At 42.0% G+C, this 17991-nt stretch overlaps 2 protein-coding genes across 3 annotated transcripts in view; both read left to right on the top strand.

Moving 5' to 3' along the window:
• The window catches only part of LOC124127974 (calmodulin-4-like), a 31794-nt gene extending 22701 nt beyond the window's left edge, over positions 1 to 9093 (top strand). Inside the window, exons 1-3 of one of the 2 annotated variants that reach the window (XM_046491383.2) lie at positions 5417 to 5669; positions 7417 to 7511; positions 8401 to 9093. In XM_046491383.2, the coding sequence (XP_046347339.2) occupies positions 5523 to 5669; positions 7417 to 7511; positions 8401 to 8614 (456 nt within the window). In that variant the 5' untranslated portion in view covers positions 5417 to 5522 and the 3' untranslated portion in view covers positions 8615 to 9093. Of the gene's footprint in view, positions 1 to 5416; positions 5670 to 7416; positions 7512 to 8400 lie in introns of those variants that run through there. The other variant, XM_048387638.1, reaches the window with a different exon arrangement.
• A 1079-nt stretch (positions 9094 to 10172) lies between these two features.
• LOC124127975 (calmodulin-4-like) lies at positions 10173 to 17287 on the top strand. Its single transcript, XM_048388302.1, has 3 exons — positions 10173 to 10517; positions 15602 to 15693; positions 16816 to 17287. The coding sequence occupies exons 1-3, from the start codon at positions 10371 to 10373 to the stop codon at positions 17063 to 17065; spliced, it is 489 nt and encodes a 162-aa protein (XP_048244259.1). The 5' UTR covers positions 10173 to 10370; the 3' UTR covers positions 17066 to 17287.
• The last annotated feature ends 704 nt before the right edge of the window (positions 17288 to 17991 follow it).

Here is a 17991-nt window from a genome sequence, read left to right on the forward strand (position 1 = left end):
GATACAAGTATTCATTTCAGTGAACTTGTAGACCTTCTCTTCAGTCTATAGGGGTTATTTCCTCATGTTTTTATGACGCTGCTTGTCACTGATTTCTTCCTTCTACTGAACTGATTTATAACTTCAGTTTGTATTCCTTCAACACACTGTTTCCTCATAACGGTTATAAGCTAACAAAGCTAACAAAGGGGTAAACCTGTGCACAAAGACATTTAATTCTCCAATTGTTGTCCCATATCCTTCAGTGAGTGGCTGAGGTGTAACACGGCTTTGAACAATATCCCAGTGATATAAGGGTGTGTCAGCTCACTGAGAACGGAAAGTCCGAAATGATGCATGTATTTGACGTTTACCACTTTGGGGAAACCCACGAGTACGGAAGACACTACATCGAGCCCATGATGTGATAAGGGACGCAACTCATCACGACGAACACGGCTTTGGTTACCCATGCATCCATTAATAAAAGAAAAGTCTTGCTTGTCAAACAATTATAGTTGTATTGGGCCTTCCGATTGCTTTCAGAAGAGTTGTGGCATAATTTTGAAGCCTTTTCAACCTCACCAAAGAATGTTCCAGACAAATATATTTTCTTTTCTAGTCGCTAAAGTAACCGTCGGAGAACGACAGCGTATTTCATCTAGGTACTATGACTGTAAAAGGTAATGTTTTGTTTGGTTGGTTGGTTGTTATTCTCAGCAATATTCCAGCTAAACCAATGTCCAAAAGAAACGATACCACGTGTTTGAAAGGACATTACAAAAAAACTAAACGATACAGACATATCAAATACAATTTGGTATATGACTTGTGAGTAATGTTTTCACAGTATGTGTACACAAATTAATTGTAATCAATCCCTTACAATCATGAGGACAGACATGTAAAGACGCGGGGGGGGGGGGGGGGGGGGGGGGGGGCAAAATGAAAATTTCATTTGAACACAGTTGATGAGACACACGTCTCAAAGTCACGTTAGTACCGGGTACGTCCACCGTGAGCGTCAATGCACGCTAGTACACGTCTACGGGCTGATGACGTTGGGGGGGGGGGGGGGGGGGGGGGGGGGGGTGCGTTGCCATTCACGGAGGAGGCATTGTTCCAACTCCTGGAGGTTAACTGGAGGCACAGGGCGATTCCTGACTTTGCGGCCGAGAATGTCCCGCATGTGTTCGATTGGGTTCATATCCGGTGAACATGCCGGCCATGGTAAAACGTGAATGTTGGCGTTTGCTGGGAAGTTCTGGGTCAGCCTTGTCGTGTGAGGCCTGGCATTTTCGTGCTGGAAAATGATACCATTAGGCTGTTGTTAAATGAATGGCACCACAACTGGCTGTAAGATGTCATCACGATAACGCTGCGCATTCAGGTTTCCTCGAATAACGACGAGTGTCGTTTTGACGTCACCGCATATTCCACCCCAAACCATTAAACCTCCATATGGCCTGACTTGATCGATGCAGCTCGGTGCCAAACGTTCACCTACTCTTCGGTACACACGCTGCCGGCCGTCGTTCCTGAAGATGCAAAATCTGCTTTCGTCAGAAAACATGACACGTGCTCAGTTCCACCGTTGCCACCGTCGAAGTCGCCTGGCCCATATCCGTCTGTTGAGTCGGTGTTGAGGTGTCAGGAACGCTCCGCGGTAGGGGCGACGTGCTCGGATACCATGTGCCCTGAGTCTCCTGTACACGGTTTGTCGACTTATCACGTGTCCCAGTGCCGTCCGTGCCGTTAACGTCGCCGTTACGAAGCGGTTCCGAAGGTGAAGTACCCGGATGTGGCGGTCTTCAATAGGCGTGGTCACCCGTGGTCTCCCGGTTCTCGGTCTGTCTGCTGTTTGACGCTACCGCTCCATTAACCTGGTGACGGTTATGCGCGCGCATCCTAACCTTCTGGCGACGTCGCGGTGCGTAGCTCCCTGTTGGAGCATTCCTACGGCTCTCTCTCTCTCAATCGCTGTCAAACGTGGCATTTCTTTTGTGTGCTTTTTGTTGCTGTGATCCCAACGTGTCGGGTCAGCAGTTTTATACAGAAGACATGTACGTGCATTTCGTGTTACGGGACGGAATCTCATTTGGGCAAATTGTACGCTTTTTTCTCAATTGATCAAATGTTCCCGGTTTTATCGACCGAATACGTTTGGTTTGGAACGTAGGATACGCAAAAGTACCTTTTCAGACGAAAATTAACTCTTCATAATAAATTATTTAGAAAAATGTGTGGTATCGTTTCTTTTGGACATTAGTTTATATGACGGCGGTCTGGAAATAATCGAGTCTGGACAGACAATCCAGTGCTTGATATCATGAGCATCGTTCCAAGCAATTGAGATACGATGACATACAGCAACCAAGTCAACGAGTCTGACCACCCGATTCCGTTAGTCGCCTCTTACAAGGGTTTCTCAAGACCTATTATAACCCGGATTTTCACGTGTCGTAATAGGTAATGCCCCTCATTACCACAAAGATGGGTGTCCCGACACTCTTTGTCGGGGGCTTCACCAAAGTAGGAACACTACCCTGACCGGACCAGACATACAGTTCAATCACAACCGACTCACTCATTTGATGCATGTGACTGAAGTAACTCTGGAACATATAGTACAAGACAAAATAGGCAATTGGATCTGACATCATTATTGTCACTGATGCATCAAATTTGGAGATGTCCTCCACATATCTGCCACTCACTCACTTGTTGCACTGGAGTGAGTGAGTGTGAGTGAGTTGGGTTTAACGCCGCTTTTAACAGTATTCCAGTCATATCGCAGCGTGTCAGTCTAATGTGGGAGGAAAGCCCGAAGGGATGCAGGTCTCAGATATTTACCACTTGGGTGAAACCCACGAGCACGGGTATGGTGCTGACAAACCTAGAAACATAATCGGTGTGAACCGGGATTCGAACATCAATCATAGGTTTCTGGCGTGCCCAAGGGACGCAACTCTGCACAGCGAATCGCGGCACCTTAGACGACTGGGCCACCCGTGCCCCCTTTATTGCACTGGACCTGCATATTCAAATATTTAAATGTATGATTAAAGCCACATAATTATCGAAATATTTAGAATGGGATTAATGGTTTGGGCTGTCTTCAATCAAAGTTACACAAAACAACCCTTTGCAAAATCCTAAGGAAACATTTTCCTGTTATGTTAACGTAGACAGACTCAAATTACGGAACATGAGCGTATTTCCATTGCTGCTTTGAGAGGCACGTTATAAGCTCAACAAATACGATCCTTTCTGATATTGCATTTTCAATTGTGGTTTAACTTCTGACACCGAAATAAAGTTTGTTTTGATAGATATGTTTGATATAAAATAAAAGCGACAAAAACAATTTCATAATGATAAGAAATTTCATTGTACGATTCCGACTTTGCATCTGTTTCATGTTTCATAAGATAGTGATGCATTAACACATTTGTTTGATATACAGTAAACTACGGTTATAACGAACTCAAAGGGACCACTAACTTTTGTTCGTTATAACCGTAGTTCGTTATAAGCATATATACAGTATAACAATAGCAAATAGTCGGGACAAAAAAATCAGTTCGTTATATCCGTCAGTTCGTTATAAGCGTGTTCGTTATAAACGTACTTTACTTTAAAACATAGGGAACTGTACCTGACATAATTTTTGTCACGGATGCTTCAAATTGGGAAATATCCCCCACACCTGTACTGTAAAACATTTTGAAAGCTTTACAAAGGCCTTGAAAGTTGTATTACTGATGAAACAACTTTTGATTAAGATCATGCTCGGTTATACCTGAAACTTTGTGAAATGTTAACACCATAGGCTGGGGCTGCTGGAATATTGCTCGACAAGGGGAGAGTTGACTATTGGAAAGTTTGATACTTTGTGTCCTGCTCTATAAGACATGGATGGCCCCACCTAATCAACACAGCCCGTCGTATCCAGGTGCACAGTTGGGCTACTATAAAACTATAAAACAAACACTTCAGATCAACATGGATTGAGTGGCATCGACTTGGTAGAGCATGGTTGTGTAAATAAATTCTTCCTTGGACTTAATTCTCAATCTCACATCCAACGATGAACAAACTTTCCCACAGGGAACGAAAGTTTTACACAGTTGATATATAAGATATATTATATAAAAATATAGATGTATGCGTGTTTTTGTTTGTTTGTGTTTGCAGTTGTGTGTGATTTTTGTTTGTTTGTTTGTTTGTGTGTGTGTGTGTGTGTGTGTGTGTGTGTGTGTGTGTGTGTGTGTGTGTGTGTGTGTGTGTGTGTGTGTGTGTGTGTGTGTGTGTGTGTGTGTGTGTGTGTTCGTGTGTGTGTGTGTGTGTGTTCGTGTGTGTGTGTGTGCGTGTACAACTGTTTAAAAGATCCTGTTTTAGCGTGATAATTACCATGGCGAAACATGAACGATAGTATCATATATCACACATTCTTGGGAAGGGACACTCCTTAAACAAAAAGAACAATGATAAATGGATACGACAATCCGAGTATAAAGGCCCAAACCCTCCGTAAAAACAGGAAAACAGGTTTGTTGTTTAGATAATGTGGATAATTAGGGGGGGGGGGGGGGGGGGTATAGCAAATGTTGTCAGCTCGTAGGGCACGAAATATGATTTATTACCCCTGACAGACAAAATACCCGCACACTAACAACGAATGATTAACACACTGTGTCCCAGCAATAAATCACCACTGCCACTGGGTGCAGGTTTTATCTCACGGCTATCTACTCGGCTTCTTAGTGCTGGAAGTGCAAACTGGCGTGCTGGCGTACAAACTAAACATGGGGCAGGTTCAGGCGGCGTTCCTATCGGATTATTTTTTGCACTGGTACTCAAATCTCTGATACGGTTGTATGGCCTTACGGAAGCCGGTAAACCTTGACATGTCGTGTTTCGACACTCCTAACTGTGCGTACACAAGGAGCCACTTGTCCTTGAAACGGGTCGAAATGCACAGTGAATTCCCGTTTGAACTTTTCGGGACGATATTAATAAGGAAACTAGCGTTCAAATTATGTACAAACGTTATCTGAAATGTAACCATGTTAAAAAATACAATAACTCAAGATCGTGAATAACCTGATCCTTTTTATTTGAGTGTAAAGGTGGGATAGCCGAGTGGTTGGCTCCTTTAGGGCAGCGACCTGGGTTCCATTCCCAACACGGATACAAGATGTGGAGCTCATATCTGTCACATCCCCCTCCCTCCCCCACAGCCCTCCCTCACTCACTCTTCTAATGCACATCTGCTGTATCTTGCATGTATAAATAGTGTCCATATATCATAGATTAAGGCTTCAGTATAAAAAAACCCTACAGAAGTGGAAACTCATTTAAAATGTTTAGGGGCGTGCCGCTGTTATGAAATGCCCCAACACTTGACCCTGTAAGGTTGGAGTGCACAGTGGGTTATATCAACAGCAACTTGTATATTATTGGCGGAACCTTACATGGGATATGTTGTGCAGGTGTGCAGTTCTACATTTCCCTTAAAACAGCCAGACTGTCAATGAAGGATGAACCAACTGACTCTAAACCAACTGCAGATATACACCAGAATGTTTAAAGAAGTCGATCTGAATCATGATGGACGTTTAAACAAATCCGAGGTCAAAGGCTTGTGTGTGGAGTTGGGCTTTGACTATGATGACTCCCAGGTGAAGGTAAGACGCGACAATCTACCGTACGACAAACAAGTCATGACGACACGTGTCCAACTCATGTGTTGCTAGGAGTGAGTGAGTGAGTGAGTGAGTTGGGTTTATCGACGCTATTAACAGTGTTCCAGTTATATCACGGCGTGTCAGCTTAATATGGGAGGAAAGCCCGAAGTGATGAAGGTCTTAGACGTCTACCACCTCGGTGAAACCCATGAGCACGGGTATGGTGCTGACAAAGCTAGAAACATAATCGGGTAAAACCGGGATTCGAACCCACAATCATAGGTTTCTGGCTTGCCAAACGGACGCAACTCTGCAAAGCGACTGGGCCACCCTTGCCCCCCTGTGTTGCTAGGAACTGTGGCACACTTTACTTGGGAACACTGACTTACACTTGAGGACGTGAAGGTGTAATGACACGCCACTGAAGCGGAAGTTTGTTTGATTGTTTGTTTGTTGTTTAACGCCGGACTTAGCAATATCCCAGCCATATGACAGCGGTCGGTAAGTAATCGAGTCTGGACCAGACGATCCAGTGATCGACATCATGAACATCTATCCACGCAATTGAGATCGATGACATGCTTCAACCAAGTCAGGGAGCCTGACCACCCGACCGCGTTAGTCGCCTTTTACGGCAAGTATGGGTTGCTGAAGGCCTATGCTACCCCGGATTTTCACGGATCTGAAGCATAAGAAAATGTGTCAATGTCTTTTCTTCATGGATAATATCGTTATGGGGTGTTAACTTGTGTTTCCCGATTTTGTTTTTACGTTATTATAATACACAAGTTTGCTGTTATGTACTGAAATCGAATCTTCAACCAAGCAAGTGCCCCTTACGTTTGTATATAGAAAAACTATCGTAATAAACGTATACTTCCTGGTTTGACGTTCACTGTACACACGGTGTTATACATACTTTGTCAAGCCGCCGCCGCTACCGACTGCGCATGCCCATGCTGAAAACAAACAGGACCCGGAAGTAATTCAAACCAGCCAGTATTAGACTTTTAAATGTTCATCTGTTAGATACTTTTTAACAGTTCGCTGTACACAAATCTCATACTGCCACCATCCCTTTTATTAAAGTTTACTATTGCTGTGATATAAATACATATACTTTAAGATATCATTCCTTGTCGTCACTGTGATAGTGTGCATTTCTCTACATGTTTTACCCGACTTTATATTTGTAAGTGTCTTTTTTTCTTATGTACATAGTTTAATATGATACATTCTTTTCATATTTTAGTGCTAATCAACTGTGCAATATGAATTTCCATTGGGATAATTAAGTCTTATCTTATCTTATTTTATCTCTAAGCCCACTAGAACTGCCACATTTACAATATGGAAAACGATTAAAGTTCATGTAAGAGCTATTTGACATTTTTCTTTGGACAAGTTGACTGTGGTTTGGAGAGCATGTCAATAGAACAGCGTGACCACAACTTACTGAGCAAAAATCTCTGCATACATTTGATGGATCACAGTATTACGGTTATTCCTGGAAATTCAACATCAAATTTCATGCAACTTAACCACTGTGTTTGATGTTGTTGTTAGCCAAACTTATACCAGCAAGGAATTCCAGATATCAACCATTTGTTGTACTAAGACGTATAAATTTGAAATAAACAATAACATATTGCATATCATAATATTTTGTACTTCGAGAGTCTGTTATAACGGAAGCAAAAATGAAATGGATTCAGGAAATCACTGAATGTCTTGTCTCTATTTGTAGCAACTGTTTTCGGAGCTTGACAAGGATAAAAGTGGTGATGTGACCTTGGACGAGTTTCTTGCTGCTATGCAACCAATCAAAAAAGAGAAAAAACGGTAAAATGCCTGATGGATGCAGACCCATTGCTCATGCAAGATGTGTATGTACTTACATACATGGCACCGAATTGTGTTTAATATTTAGGAAGGCGCATTAACCAGTAAACATCCAAATCCTTTGCTTATTCAGAAGGTATCCGCCATAGCACATGTACTTTTGACATCAATATTACAAGAAAGCAGGTTTAAATGATGTTAGTGTTGTTTTCTATGTTTACATTGGCTATTTCAGAATTTGGGAGAATTATCTACAACAAAGTGCTTCACAGATGACTTCCGGGTCCCGTAACTGTGCTGATCGAACAAGATGATATGAAACCACGTGGTTGTTGTCATTAGACCGTTTAAAACAAAACGGTACCGAAAACAAAAATGAAACACGATAAAACAATCAGTTGTGGTGTCATATTTACCCGACAATTACAAATAAAGCGACAAAACCTTTACAATGTCCAATAGCAAAAGGAGAGAGTCGCATGTGTTTATGAATCACTATCAAATAGTGATGATACCAGGTGTTCGCGAAAAGATGAGCGTATCCTGCCCCACCGGTGGCACCGGTCACAAACACATGCAAACGCGCGACAATTGTTCGCCTGAAAAAAACACGGGTTCTAAAAATTGAAAAAGAGTTCTATTGAAAAATATATGAATCTGTTTTTGTACAATGACTTTCTACTGTAATACAAGCCGGATTATGCTTCTCATAAACTCCCCCATGGGGATCACTTGGCCCAAAACTACTTAATGACAAATGCGAATTTAGTGTTCTGGAGGCCCGGTGGTGTTTGTCGAGGGAGGATCCCAATGTCGTGTCTGCTTCACAATGGACTAAGTCCGGCTCGTGGCGGTTTGTTGAAATACCCAGCTCTCCTTCCTCTTCCAGATGCGCCACTTTCAGACGGATGTTTAGGAGGATGGACCTAAACAAAGATGGCTTTCTGTCGGTATCCGAGCTCCACCGGTCTCTGTCGTCTGCTGTGAATGAGGGTGAACAGCCGCTGTCTGCACAAGAGGTCAAGGACATCATAGCCCAAGTTGACGTCAATGGCGACGGCAAACTGGACTATGAAGAGTTTCTGTTGCTGATGAAGCCTTGAAGTTTGACTGAATGTCAATCCTTCATGGCCAAGTCGGATAATGGAACAGGCCAACCCACTAATAACAGTAGCTATTGACTATTGTGCATGTGAAAAGCAAATATTTGACCTTAACGACCTGTTTAAGTCGTTCCTTAAAATTTGTGTCTTGGCAATATTATAATTATAAAATAATTATTGTTGTAGAACTTCTAACATCAGAAGGACCTGTACCGATTCAGGTGAACCAATAAGGATACCAATTTAGGTAAACTATGAGCCATAAAAGGACTTACTTAAAATACGGTTAAATATTTGTTTTTGATTTGCACAATTGACCGCACGCTGGACTGTTATTGGATATGGGTTAGATAGGACTGCGGGTCCAAACTGGCTGCCGAAAAAGGATACACACTGGATCCGTGACGACACATTGGTTGAATTAGTGTCGGAGATCTAAACCTTATTACTTTTCCATGCAATAAAATAATACATAAGTCGACTTCCTTGAATTATTAAGCCTATACTAGAAATGCCCACAGTAATATGGATACAATACATAGAGCTAATAGTGGCCTACTCCCTCTCTAGCCACTACTCCCTCGCCAGTGAGTGAGTGCGTGCGTGCGTGCTAGCGTGCGTGCTAGCGTGCGTTAGTGAGTGAAGGAGTGAGTGAAGGAGTGAGTGAAGGAGTGAGTGGAGGAGTGAGTGAAGGAGTGAGTGAGTGACATTAGTTGGAGGTAAGACACATTATAGTTGTGTTTGAAGGCTATTCAGAAGATACTTTCCCTGCAATGTCGAATACATATTTTCGAAGTTAAGGAACACAATCTTCCTCTGCATTCACAGACAAGTTTATGGCTTGAAAACACACAGGTCACGCTAGCACTGGTGCAATCTTTGTGTCCCCGCGTACACGTGCAGGCACGGACACAAAAACGCACGTACAGAAACACACACACACACACACACACGCACGCACGCACGCACGCACGCGCGCACACATACACACACACACACGCACACACACACACGCGCGCGCACACGCACACACGCACACACTTCCAGATTATCAATTATTGTTTGTCACGTACACAAATGCAAAATACACTGTCTCAGCATATAGCCATTCCTCGGAATCTGCGTGATATACCGACTACGTTGGAAGGGATACATGCACTTCTTTCCATGTAAGCTAACGTAATACATTAGATGGTGTTAAGAAAACAAGATAGACTACAGAGTGCTTGTGCATAACCTGATAACAGATATCACATTTAGTGGTTGCTTTTTTGGAAGAATATTATTCAATCCACGAACAAAACAAGTAAGGTGATTACAAGGCATACAAGCATAGACACGAAAGGGAATCACTCCCTAATATCATAGTTGTGCACACGCATACACACACACGAACACACTGTTAATGACACTAGACCCATGGACCAGGAAGTCTTGTATATGTATTTATTCTATTTAAGATATAATTAACTATACATGCTATTGATTATAACGTTGTGACTCCGGTCATATTGATTACTGTTGAGAACTTTTATCAGTCGAGGGTATCACGTTTCTAAACGCTTGTATCTCTGCAATATATAAACCTCTTGTGTTTGCCCAAGACTCTACAACCCAGGAATCGATCATGTTTGCGTGCCCACTGTGCAATGTTTTACGTATGGACAAGAAGGAAGTAACTGTTTAATCCCAGATATCGTATACCCCTGCATGACAAGCACGACGACACACTAACGCTGGCCCTCGCACCGGCGACATGAGCCACTTAGACGACGACGAACTTGCTGTATATACCAAGGCGTTTCACGACTTTGACGCCAACCATGATGGCTACATGACGTTGTCCGAGTTCTCACGAGCGTGTGTAGCCCTGGGCTTTACCTATGGCGAGGAGACGATACAGGTATGTGTGACTCAATCACGTAGTTTAGGGGAATATGTACATTTATTTTTTAAAAAAGATGTACACATGTACATTGTTTTGCTTTGAAAGGTAAACGATCGAAATTAGCGATAGCTGCACATAGGTATTACATGCCGTGTATCGTTGGTTCAGCTTGGATCGTGGAGAATAAATGAGTGAATGGGTGAGTGGATATTGTTCTGCGCCGCATTAGCAATTTTGCAGCCATTCGCGGCGATGATAGTATTTGCGAAAGTCGACTCAATGAGAATATGAGTGCATCAATGCACGATGTTGACGGTGCAGATAGCAATGATATTGTTATATCACGGCGACTTGCAGACACTGATACTAATAATGTTATATAATAAATATAACGATGATTGTCGCATTATACTTAGAGATATGGTCTATATTACATGGAATCCTTTGCAAAATAAAATTGCAATTGATTTCAACAACACAGGCATTGCAATACACTATGGCTGACCATATACCTCTTAGTTAAGGAAGAGCATGTTAAAGTTCCGTATGAACCAATACCACCTTTGTCCGAATATACCCCTTTCCTCTCTCAGCGGAAATAATGGTCCAACACGTTTTGTTGGCCATCCTTTTTATTTTTACTGAGTGTACATGTAGATCTCAACTTTAGGGAGAGGCTGACAATGGCGGGTGGTTTTATGTAAATCCTGAAATGAAACTCGACTGTTGTGCTAATGGGTTTGGTTGGGCAGGCGTAGACAGACAGCTACGGCCACATGTAAACTCTGCCCATCGCCAACTATAGCTGATGAATTTTATTTTCCTATTTAGATGTGAAGCGTATACGGAACATAGAACCTCTCTCATAGCCGATAAATTCACGACCGCCTCCGTGGTCTAGTGGTAGAGCGTCCGCCCGGAGAGCGGAAGGTCCGATCCCCGGCCGCGTCATACCAAAAGACGTTAAAAGATGGTACTTGTTGTTACCCTGTCTGGCGCTCGGCATTAAGGGGATAAAACAAGGACTGCTCGGCTCGGAGTCAGTATACTGTGTCTGAGTGGGGTATTTATTTTAATCAGCGGCATGGTATCTCAGTGGGCTAGCACTATAAATCGGCAACAGTCCGGACTAGTACAAGCAGCCACACACACACATATATAAGTGAAATCATCTTTAAACCGTTAAACGTTAAACCCAATTTCAATTCACTGAAAATGTCACACATTTTTCTCACATCACTAGATTTAAACACTTCCTTTCCTCCAAAACAGATCCAATTAATAGTCCTGAAGAAGCTCGCAAATTCCTCTCAATCATTGATAGGAATATGAGAAGAATAACTAATCTATTTATAGTCATGTATACCTTTATGGTATACGAACTAGTGTGTCCCCATGTACACTAGCTTGATTTTTCATATGATTTATTGTTATCCTGATACATTGTAAATAATTATGTGTGAAATTATCATAAATTATTACGTATGTGTGCATGATCATTGTACGACATGTATGTGATATTCAAATGTGCATCACATTATGTGTGTATATTCATGTAATATTGCGTATCCTGCCATCTTGCTTTATATTTATGTATTTTATTGAAATTAATACTTTTCCTTTTGTACCACCGTGGTTGTTTTTCGAGAATACACCTGAGTTGAGTTGAGGCAGCAGAGTCGTACGATGGCGACTGTCCATCCGTTCTCACATTCAGAACAATGTTCAGATCCAACGAATAAACAAATCTCACTGACAGACAGCAATTGGTTTTGAGTCATTCCTTTGTGTCCGAGTATATCTGCAGAATTCAATAAAAAATTCTTTCAAAGCATTTTGCTCAGTCTGTTGTGGGTCAATTACATGTATACTTACAAGAACCTGGCATCAAAGGTGCGTGACGCACGATCCGTGTTATATCCTTTGGACCCTCACAATTTGTATATCACGGTAATCAACACGGATCTGGACTTTGCGGTCCCTGTCCCGCCTATATCCAACATGCCAGCAACACTATAGCCAGCCATACGTGAATGTTCAATGTCATATAAGAATCTCAGTTTGTTAATATAAATCTGAACACTTTGCGCATCGTGTAAATCCTCGTAGCGGCACATCAGTTTTTAACGTTTATACCTCCAAACACATTATCAAATTCATATCTAAGAAATAAATAAGTCAACAAAGATTACTTCACAGACTTGTCATGCAGTCCTGAACACAAAACAACTGCCGATAACCATACGAAAACAGCGCCGTCGCTGAGCGCAATAATGCAACACAAGGCCAATCCTCTCTATCAGCCAATCAGTTATACGTGTCCCAAGTCCCTGGTTGGCTTGTTCGGGTTTATGGAAACCAGTTGCTTGCTTGGGATTATTTGCAAATTATATTACATGGCGACTGATTCGTTATCTTTAAAATGTGCAGCTATCTAAAAATACTAGAGACGTGACTCACACATATTTGAGACGTGACTCACACATACTTGAGACGTGACTCACACATACTTGAGACGTGACTCACACATACTTGAGACGTGACTCACACATACTTGGGACTGACTCCCACATACTAGACGAATGACTCAAACATACTAGAGACGTGATTCACACATACCAGACACGTGACTCAGACATACCAGACACGTGACTCATACATACTAGACACGTGACTCATACATACTAGACACGTTACTCACACATACTAAAGACGTGACTCGCACATACCAGACACGTGACCCATACATAATAGATACGTGACTCACACATACCAGACACGTGACTCACACATACTAGACACGTGACTCACGCATACCAGACACGTGACTCACACATACTAGAGACGTGATTCACACATACTAGACACGTGACTCACACATACTAGAGACGTGATTCACACATATAAAACACGTGAATCACACATACCAGACACGTGACTCACACATATAAGACACGTGACTCACACAAACTAGACATGTGACTCACACATACCAGAGACGTGATTCACACATAACAGACACGTGACTCACACATACCAGAGACGTGACTCACACATACTAGACACGTGACTCACACATACCAGACACGTGACTGACACATACCAGACACGTGACTCACACATACCAGACACGTGACTCACACATACTAGACACGTGACTCACACATACTAGAGACGTGAATCATACATATTAGACACGTGACTCACACATACCAGACACGTGACTCACACATATTAGACACGAGACTCACACAAACTAGACATGTGACTCACACATACCAGAGACGTGATTCACACATAACAGACACGTGACTCACACATACCAGAGACGTGACTCACACATACTAGACACGTGACTCACACATACCAGACACGTGACTCACACATATTAGACTCATGATTCACACATACTAGACACGTGATTCACACATATTAGACACGTGATTCACACATATTAGACACGTGACTAACACATATTAGACACGTGATTCACACATATTAGACACGTGACTTACACATATTAGACACGTGATTCACACATATTAGACACGTGACTTACACATATTAGACACGTGATTCACACATACTAGACACGTGACTCACACATGCCAGAGACGTGACTCACACATATTAGACACGTGACTCACACTGAGCTGGATCAAGTTGAAATGTGCATAAAGAGCCGTGAACCAGCTTAGACTTCCACATACAAGGGCGTAACTTCCACACACCAGGGCGTGATAACCCTTTAAAGACCGAAAGCAAAGACTTCGATATAGATGTAAGTCGTAGCATGCTAACCCTTTAAACACCGAAAGCAAAGACTTCGATATAGATGTAAGTCGTAGCATGCTGACCCGTTAAAGACCGAAAGCAAAGACTTCGATATAGATGTAAGTCGTAGCATGCTTACCCTTTAAAGACCGAAAGCAAAGACTTCGATATAGATGTAAGTCGTAGCATGCTAACCCTTTAAAGACCGAAAGCAAAGACTTCGATATAGATGTCAGTCGTAGCATGCTTACCCTTTAAAGACCGAAAGTAAATACTTCAATTTAGATGTAAGTCGTAGCATGCTAACCCGTTAAAGACCGAAAGCAAAGACTTCGATATAGATGTCAGTCGTAGCATGCTTACCCTTTAAAGACCGAAAGTAAATACTTCAATTTAGATGTAAGTCGTAGCATGCTAACCCGTTAAAGACCGAAAGCAAAGACTTCAATATAGATGTCAGTCGTAGCATGCTTACCCTATAAAGACCGAAAGTAAATACTTCAATTTAGATGTAAGTCGTAGCATGCTAACCCTTTAAAGACCGAAAGTAAAGACTTCAATATAGATGTCAGTCGTAGCATGCTAACCCTATAAAGACCGAAAGTAAATACTTCAATATAGATGTCAGTCGTAGCATGCTAACCCTTTAAAGACCGAAAGTAAAGACTTCAATTTAGATGTAAGTCGTAGCATGCTAACCCTTTAAAGACCGAAAGTAAAGACTTCAATATAGATGTCAGTCGTAGCATGCTAACCCTTTAAAGACCGAAAGTAAAGACTTCGATATAGATGTAAGTCGTAGCATGCTAACCCGTTGAAGACCGAAAGCAAAGTCGGTTTAGTTTATTGTCGCTGTGTGCTGCCACAATGAACAGTTTTGATTCATTCAATTGAAATGTTCAAATAGTACGGAATTATGACATAACTGATCCTCCCATTTGGGACAAGCAATGTAATATAATTACAGATCGATCCGATATAGACGGAGTATTGCTGAATAATTACAGAACGACCTGATATAGACGGACTATTGCTGAATAATCACAGATCGATCTGATATAGACAGGCTATTGCTGAATAATTATACATCGACATGTTATAGACGGACTATTGCTGAATAATTACAGATCGGCCTTGATATAGCTGGACTATTGCTGAATAATCACAGAACGACCTGATGTATCTAGGTTATTGCTTGTTAATTACAGATCGACCTGATATAGCCCGACTATTGCTGACTAGTCACAGATCGACCTGATGTAGACGGACTATTGCTGAATGCGGCTTACAACAATATTCACTCACTGTTGTATCGATGTTTTCAGACCCTGTTCTGTGAAATGGACGCCGACAAGAACGAGAAAGTGACACTGGAGGAGTTTCTGGCCTTCATGGGTCCCGACAGCGAGGAGAAGTTGTAAGTAGCATCTTACTTGAGATTATACTACACTCTTGCCACGTACAGAATCGTTCTACTCCCTTAAACACCGCCATAGGCAAGGTGAATTGGTGATAAAGGATGTGAATTGTATACCGTCATAAAGGATGTTGACCGTACACCTCAGTTAAGGATACAGGTTGTGTACTTGAGGATGTAGGTTGAATGCTTTCATTGAGGAAGTAGGTTGAATGTTATCATTTTGGATGTAGGTTGAACAACGCCATTTGGGGATGAAGGTTATACCACGCCGTTGGGGATGTAGGTTAAATGCCGTCATTTAGGATGTAGGGTGAATGCCGTCATTTGGGATGTAGGTTGTCATTGATGGTACTTGTTTAATTTTGTTATTGAGGATGTTGGTTGAATGCTGTCATTGAGGATGTATGTTGAATTCTTTCATTGGGGATGTAGGTTGAATTCTTTCATTAGGAATGTAGGTTGTCATTGATGATGCTGGTTTAATATTGTTATTGAGGATGTAGGTTGAACAACGCCATTGAGGTTGTAGGCTGAATGCTTTTACTGAGGATGTAGGTTGAATGTTATCATTGGGAATGTAATTTTAATGCTGTCATTAAGGATGTAGGTGAATAACGCAATTGAGGATGTAGGTTGAACAACGTCATTGAGGATGTAGGTTGAAGGCTGCCATAAAGGATGAAGGTTGAATGCTTTCACTGAGGATGTAGGTTGAATGTTATCATTTGGGATGTAGATTGAACAACGTCATTGGGGATGTAGGTTGAATGCTGTCGTTGGGGATGGAAAATGACATTTAGTAAGTTGTACACAGACATAACGTAATTAGAACACCACATGGTGGACGGATTTCTTTGTACGTAATGTCATACTGAAAGAATATACTGACAGATTGTCAACACGTTCGCACACGACGAAAGCAAAGAAACCGACTGTAGTAGTGGTTGAGTTGGGAATGCAGATTATGCTGACACAAATTTTATGAATTATTTCAATCCAACAGTTGATAGTTCCCTTCATGTATTACCAATTCCAACCTGTCGACCTATGCTAAGGGTGCAGTTCATATTAACGACAACTAAAAGTATTACTGTCAAATCACACAACTATATCTTTCAGAATGGCCAGTGTCAGGCGGATATTCAATGAATATGATACAAACAAAGATGGCTTCCTAACAGCAGACGAGATCCAGAGCGCTTGGTTCTCGGGGGAACGTGGAACAAAGAGACTTTCGAAGAGTGAGGTTGCAGAACTTATGGCACCGGTAGACATCAATGGAGACGGCAAACTGAACTACGAAGAATTTCTCCAACTGGTGTTGTCGGCAATGGGAAATGATGATAGCAAAACGTTTGACAAAGTCTGAATTATGTACACTAGCTCGTTCTCAGCAGAATAGGCCATTTGTTGAATTTTGTACATATATTTGTTATGTTCATAAGATCAGCATTAGCATCACAATTATGTCGATAAGGACCAATAACTAAAATCTATCTCCCACTTGATTCTTGTCCAAACTCTTCGTGACATTTAACCACCAAACCTGTATAAAACATAACTCTGCGTAAAGCGTTCTTTTTTCCTGAAAGTACATCGTTACATCTTACTTTTATACTGATACCCATGGTGCATACAGAGAAACTCTTTAAAGAGCTGGCACCAAGGAATACATACGGGGAGTTTTGTTGTAGATGTGGTATCCAGGATACTTACAGGGGACCTCGTTGTAGAGTTCGTACCCATGGTGCATACAGAGAAACTCTTTAAAGAGCTGGCACCAAGGAATACATACGGGGAGTTTTGTTGTAGATGTGGTATCCAGGATACTTACAGGGGACCTCGTTGTAGAGTTCGTACCCATGGTGCATACAGAGAAACTCTTTAAAGAGCTGGCACCAAGGAATACATACGGGGAGTTTTGTTGTAGATGTGGTATCCAGGATACTTACAGGGGACCTCGTTGTAGAGTTCGTACCCATGGTGCATACAGAGAAACTCTTTAAAGAGCTGGCACCAAGGAATACATACGGGGAGTTTTGTTGTAGATGTGGTATCCAGGATACTTACAGGGGACCTCGATGTAGAGTTCGTACCCACGGTGCATACAGAGAAACTCTTTAAAGAGCTGGTACACAGGGTACATACAAGAGACCTCGTTGAAGTGCGGGTATATATGTCATACACCAAGGGAATTGTTGGGATTTCGTTGTGGTTTTCGTACCCGTGATATATACGGCGGTCCTCGTTCTAGTGCTGTTACCTTGGCTCAGTCACACAAACACCAGGCTCAGC

The sequence above is a fragment of the Haliotis rufescens genome, unplaced genomic scaffold (assembly GCF_023055435.1).
Source record: "Haliotis rufescens isolate VD_foot unplaced genomic scaffold, xgHalRufe1.0.p SCAF_7, whole genome shotgun sequence".
Taxonomy (NCBI): Eukaryota; Metazoa; Mollusca; class Gastropoda; order Lepetellida; family Haliotidae; genus Haliotis; species Haliotis rufescens.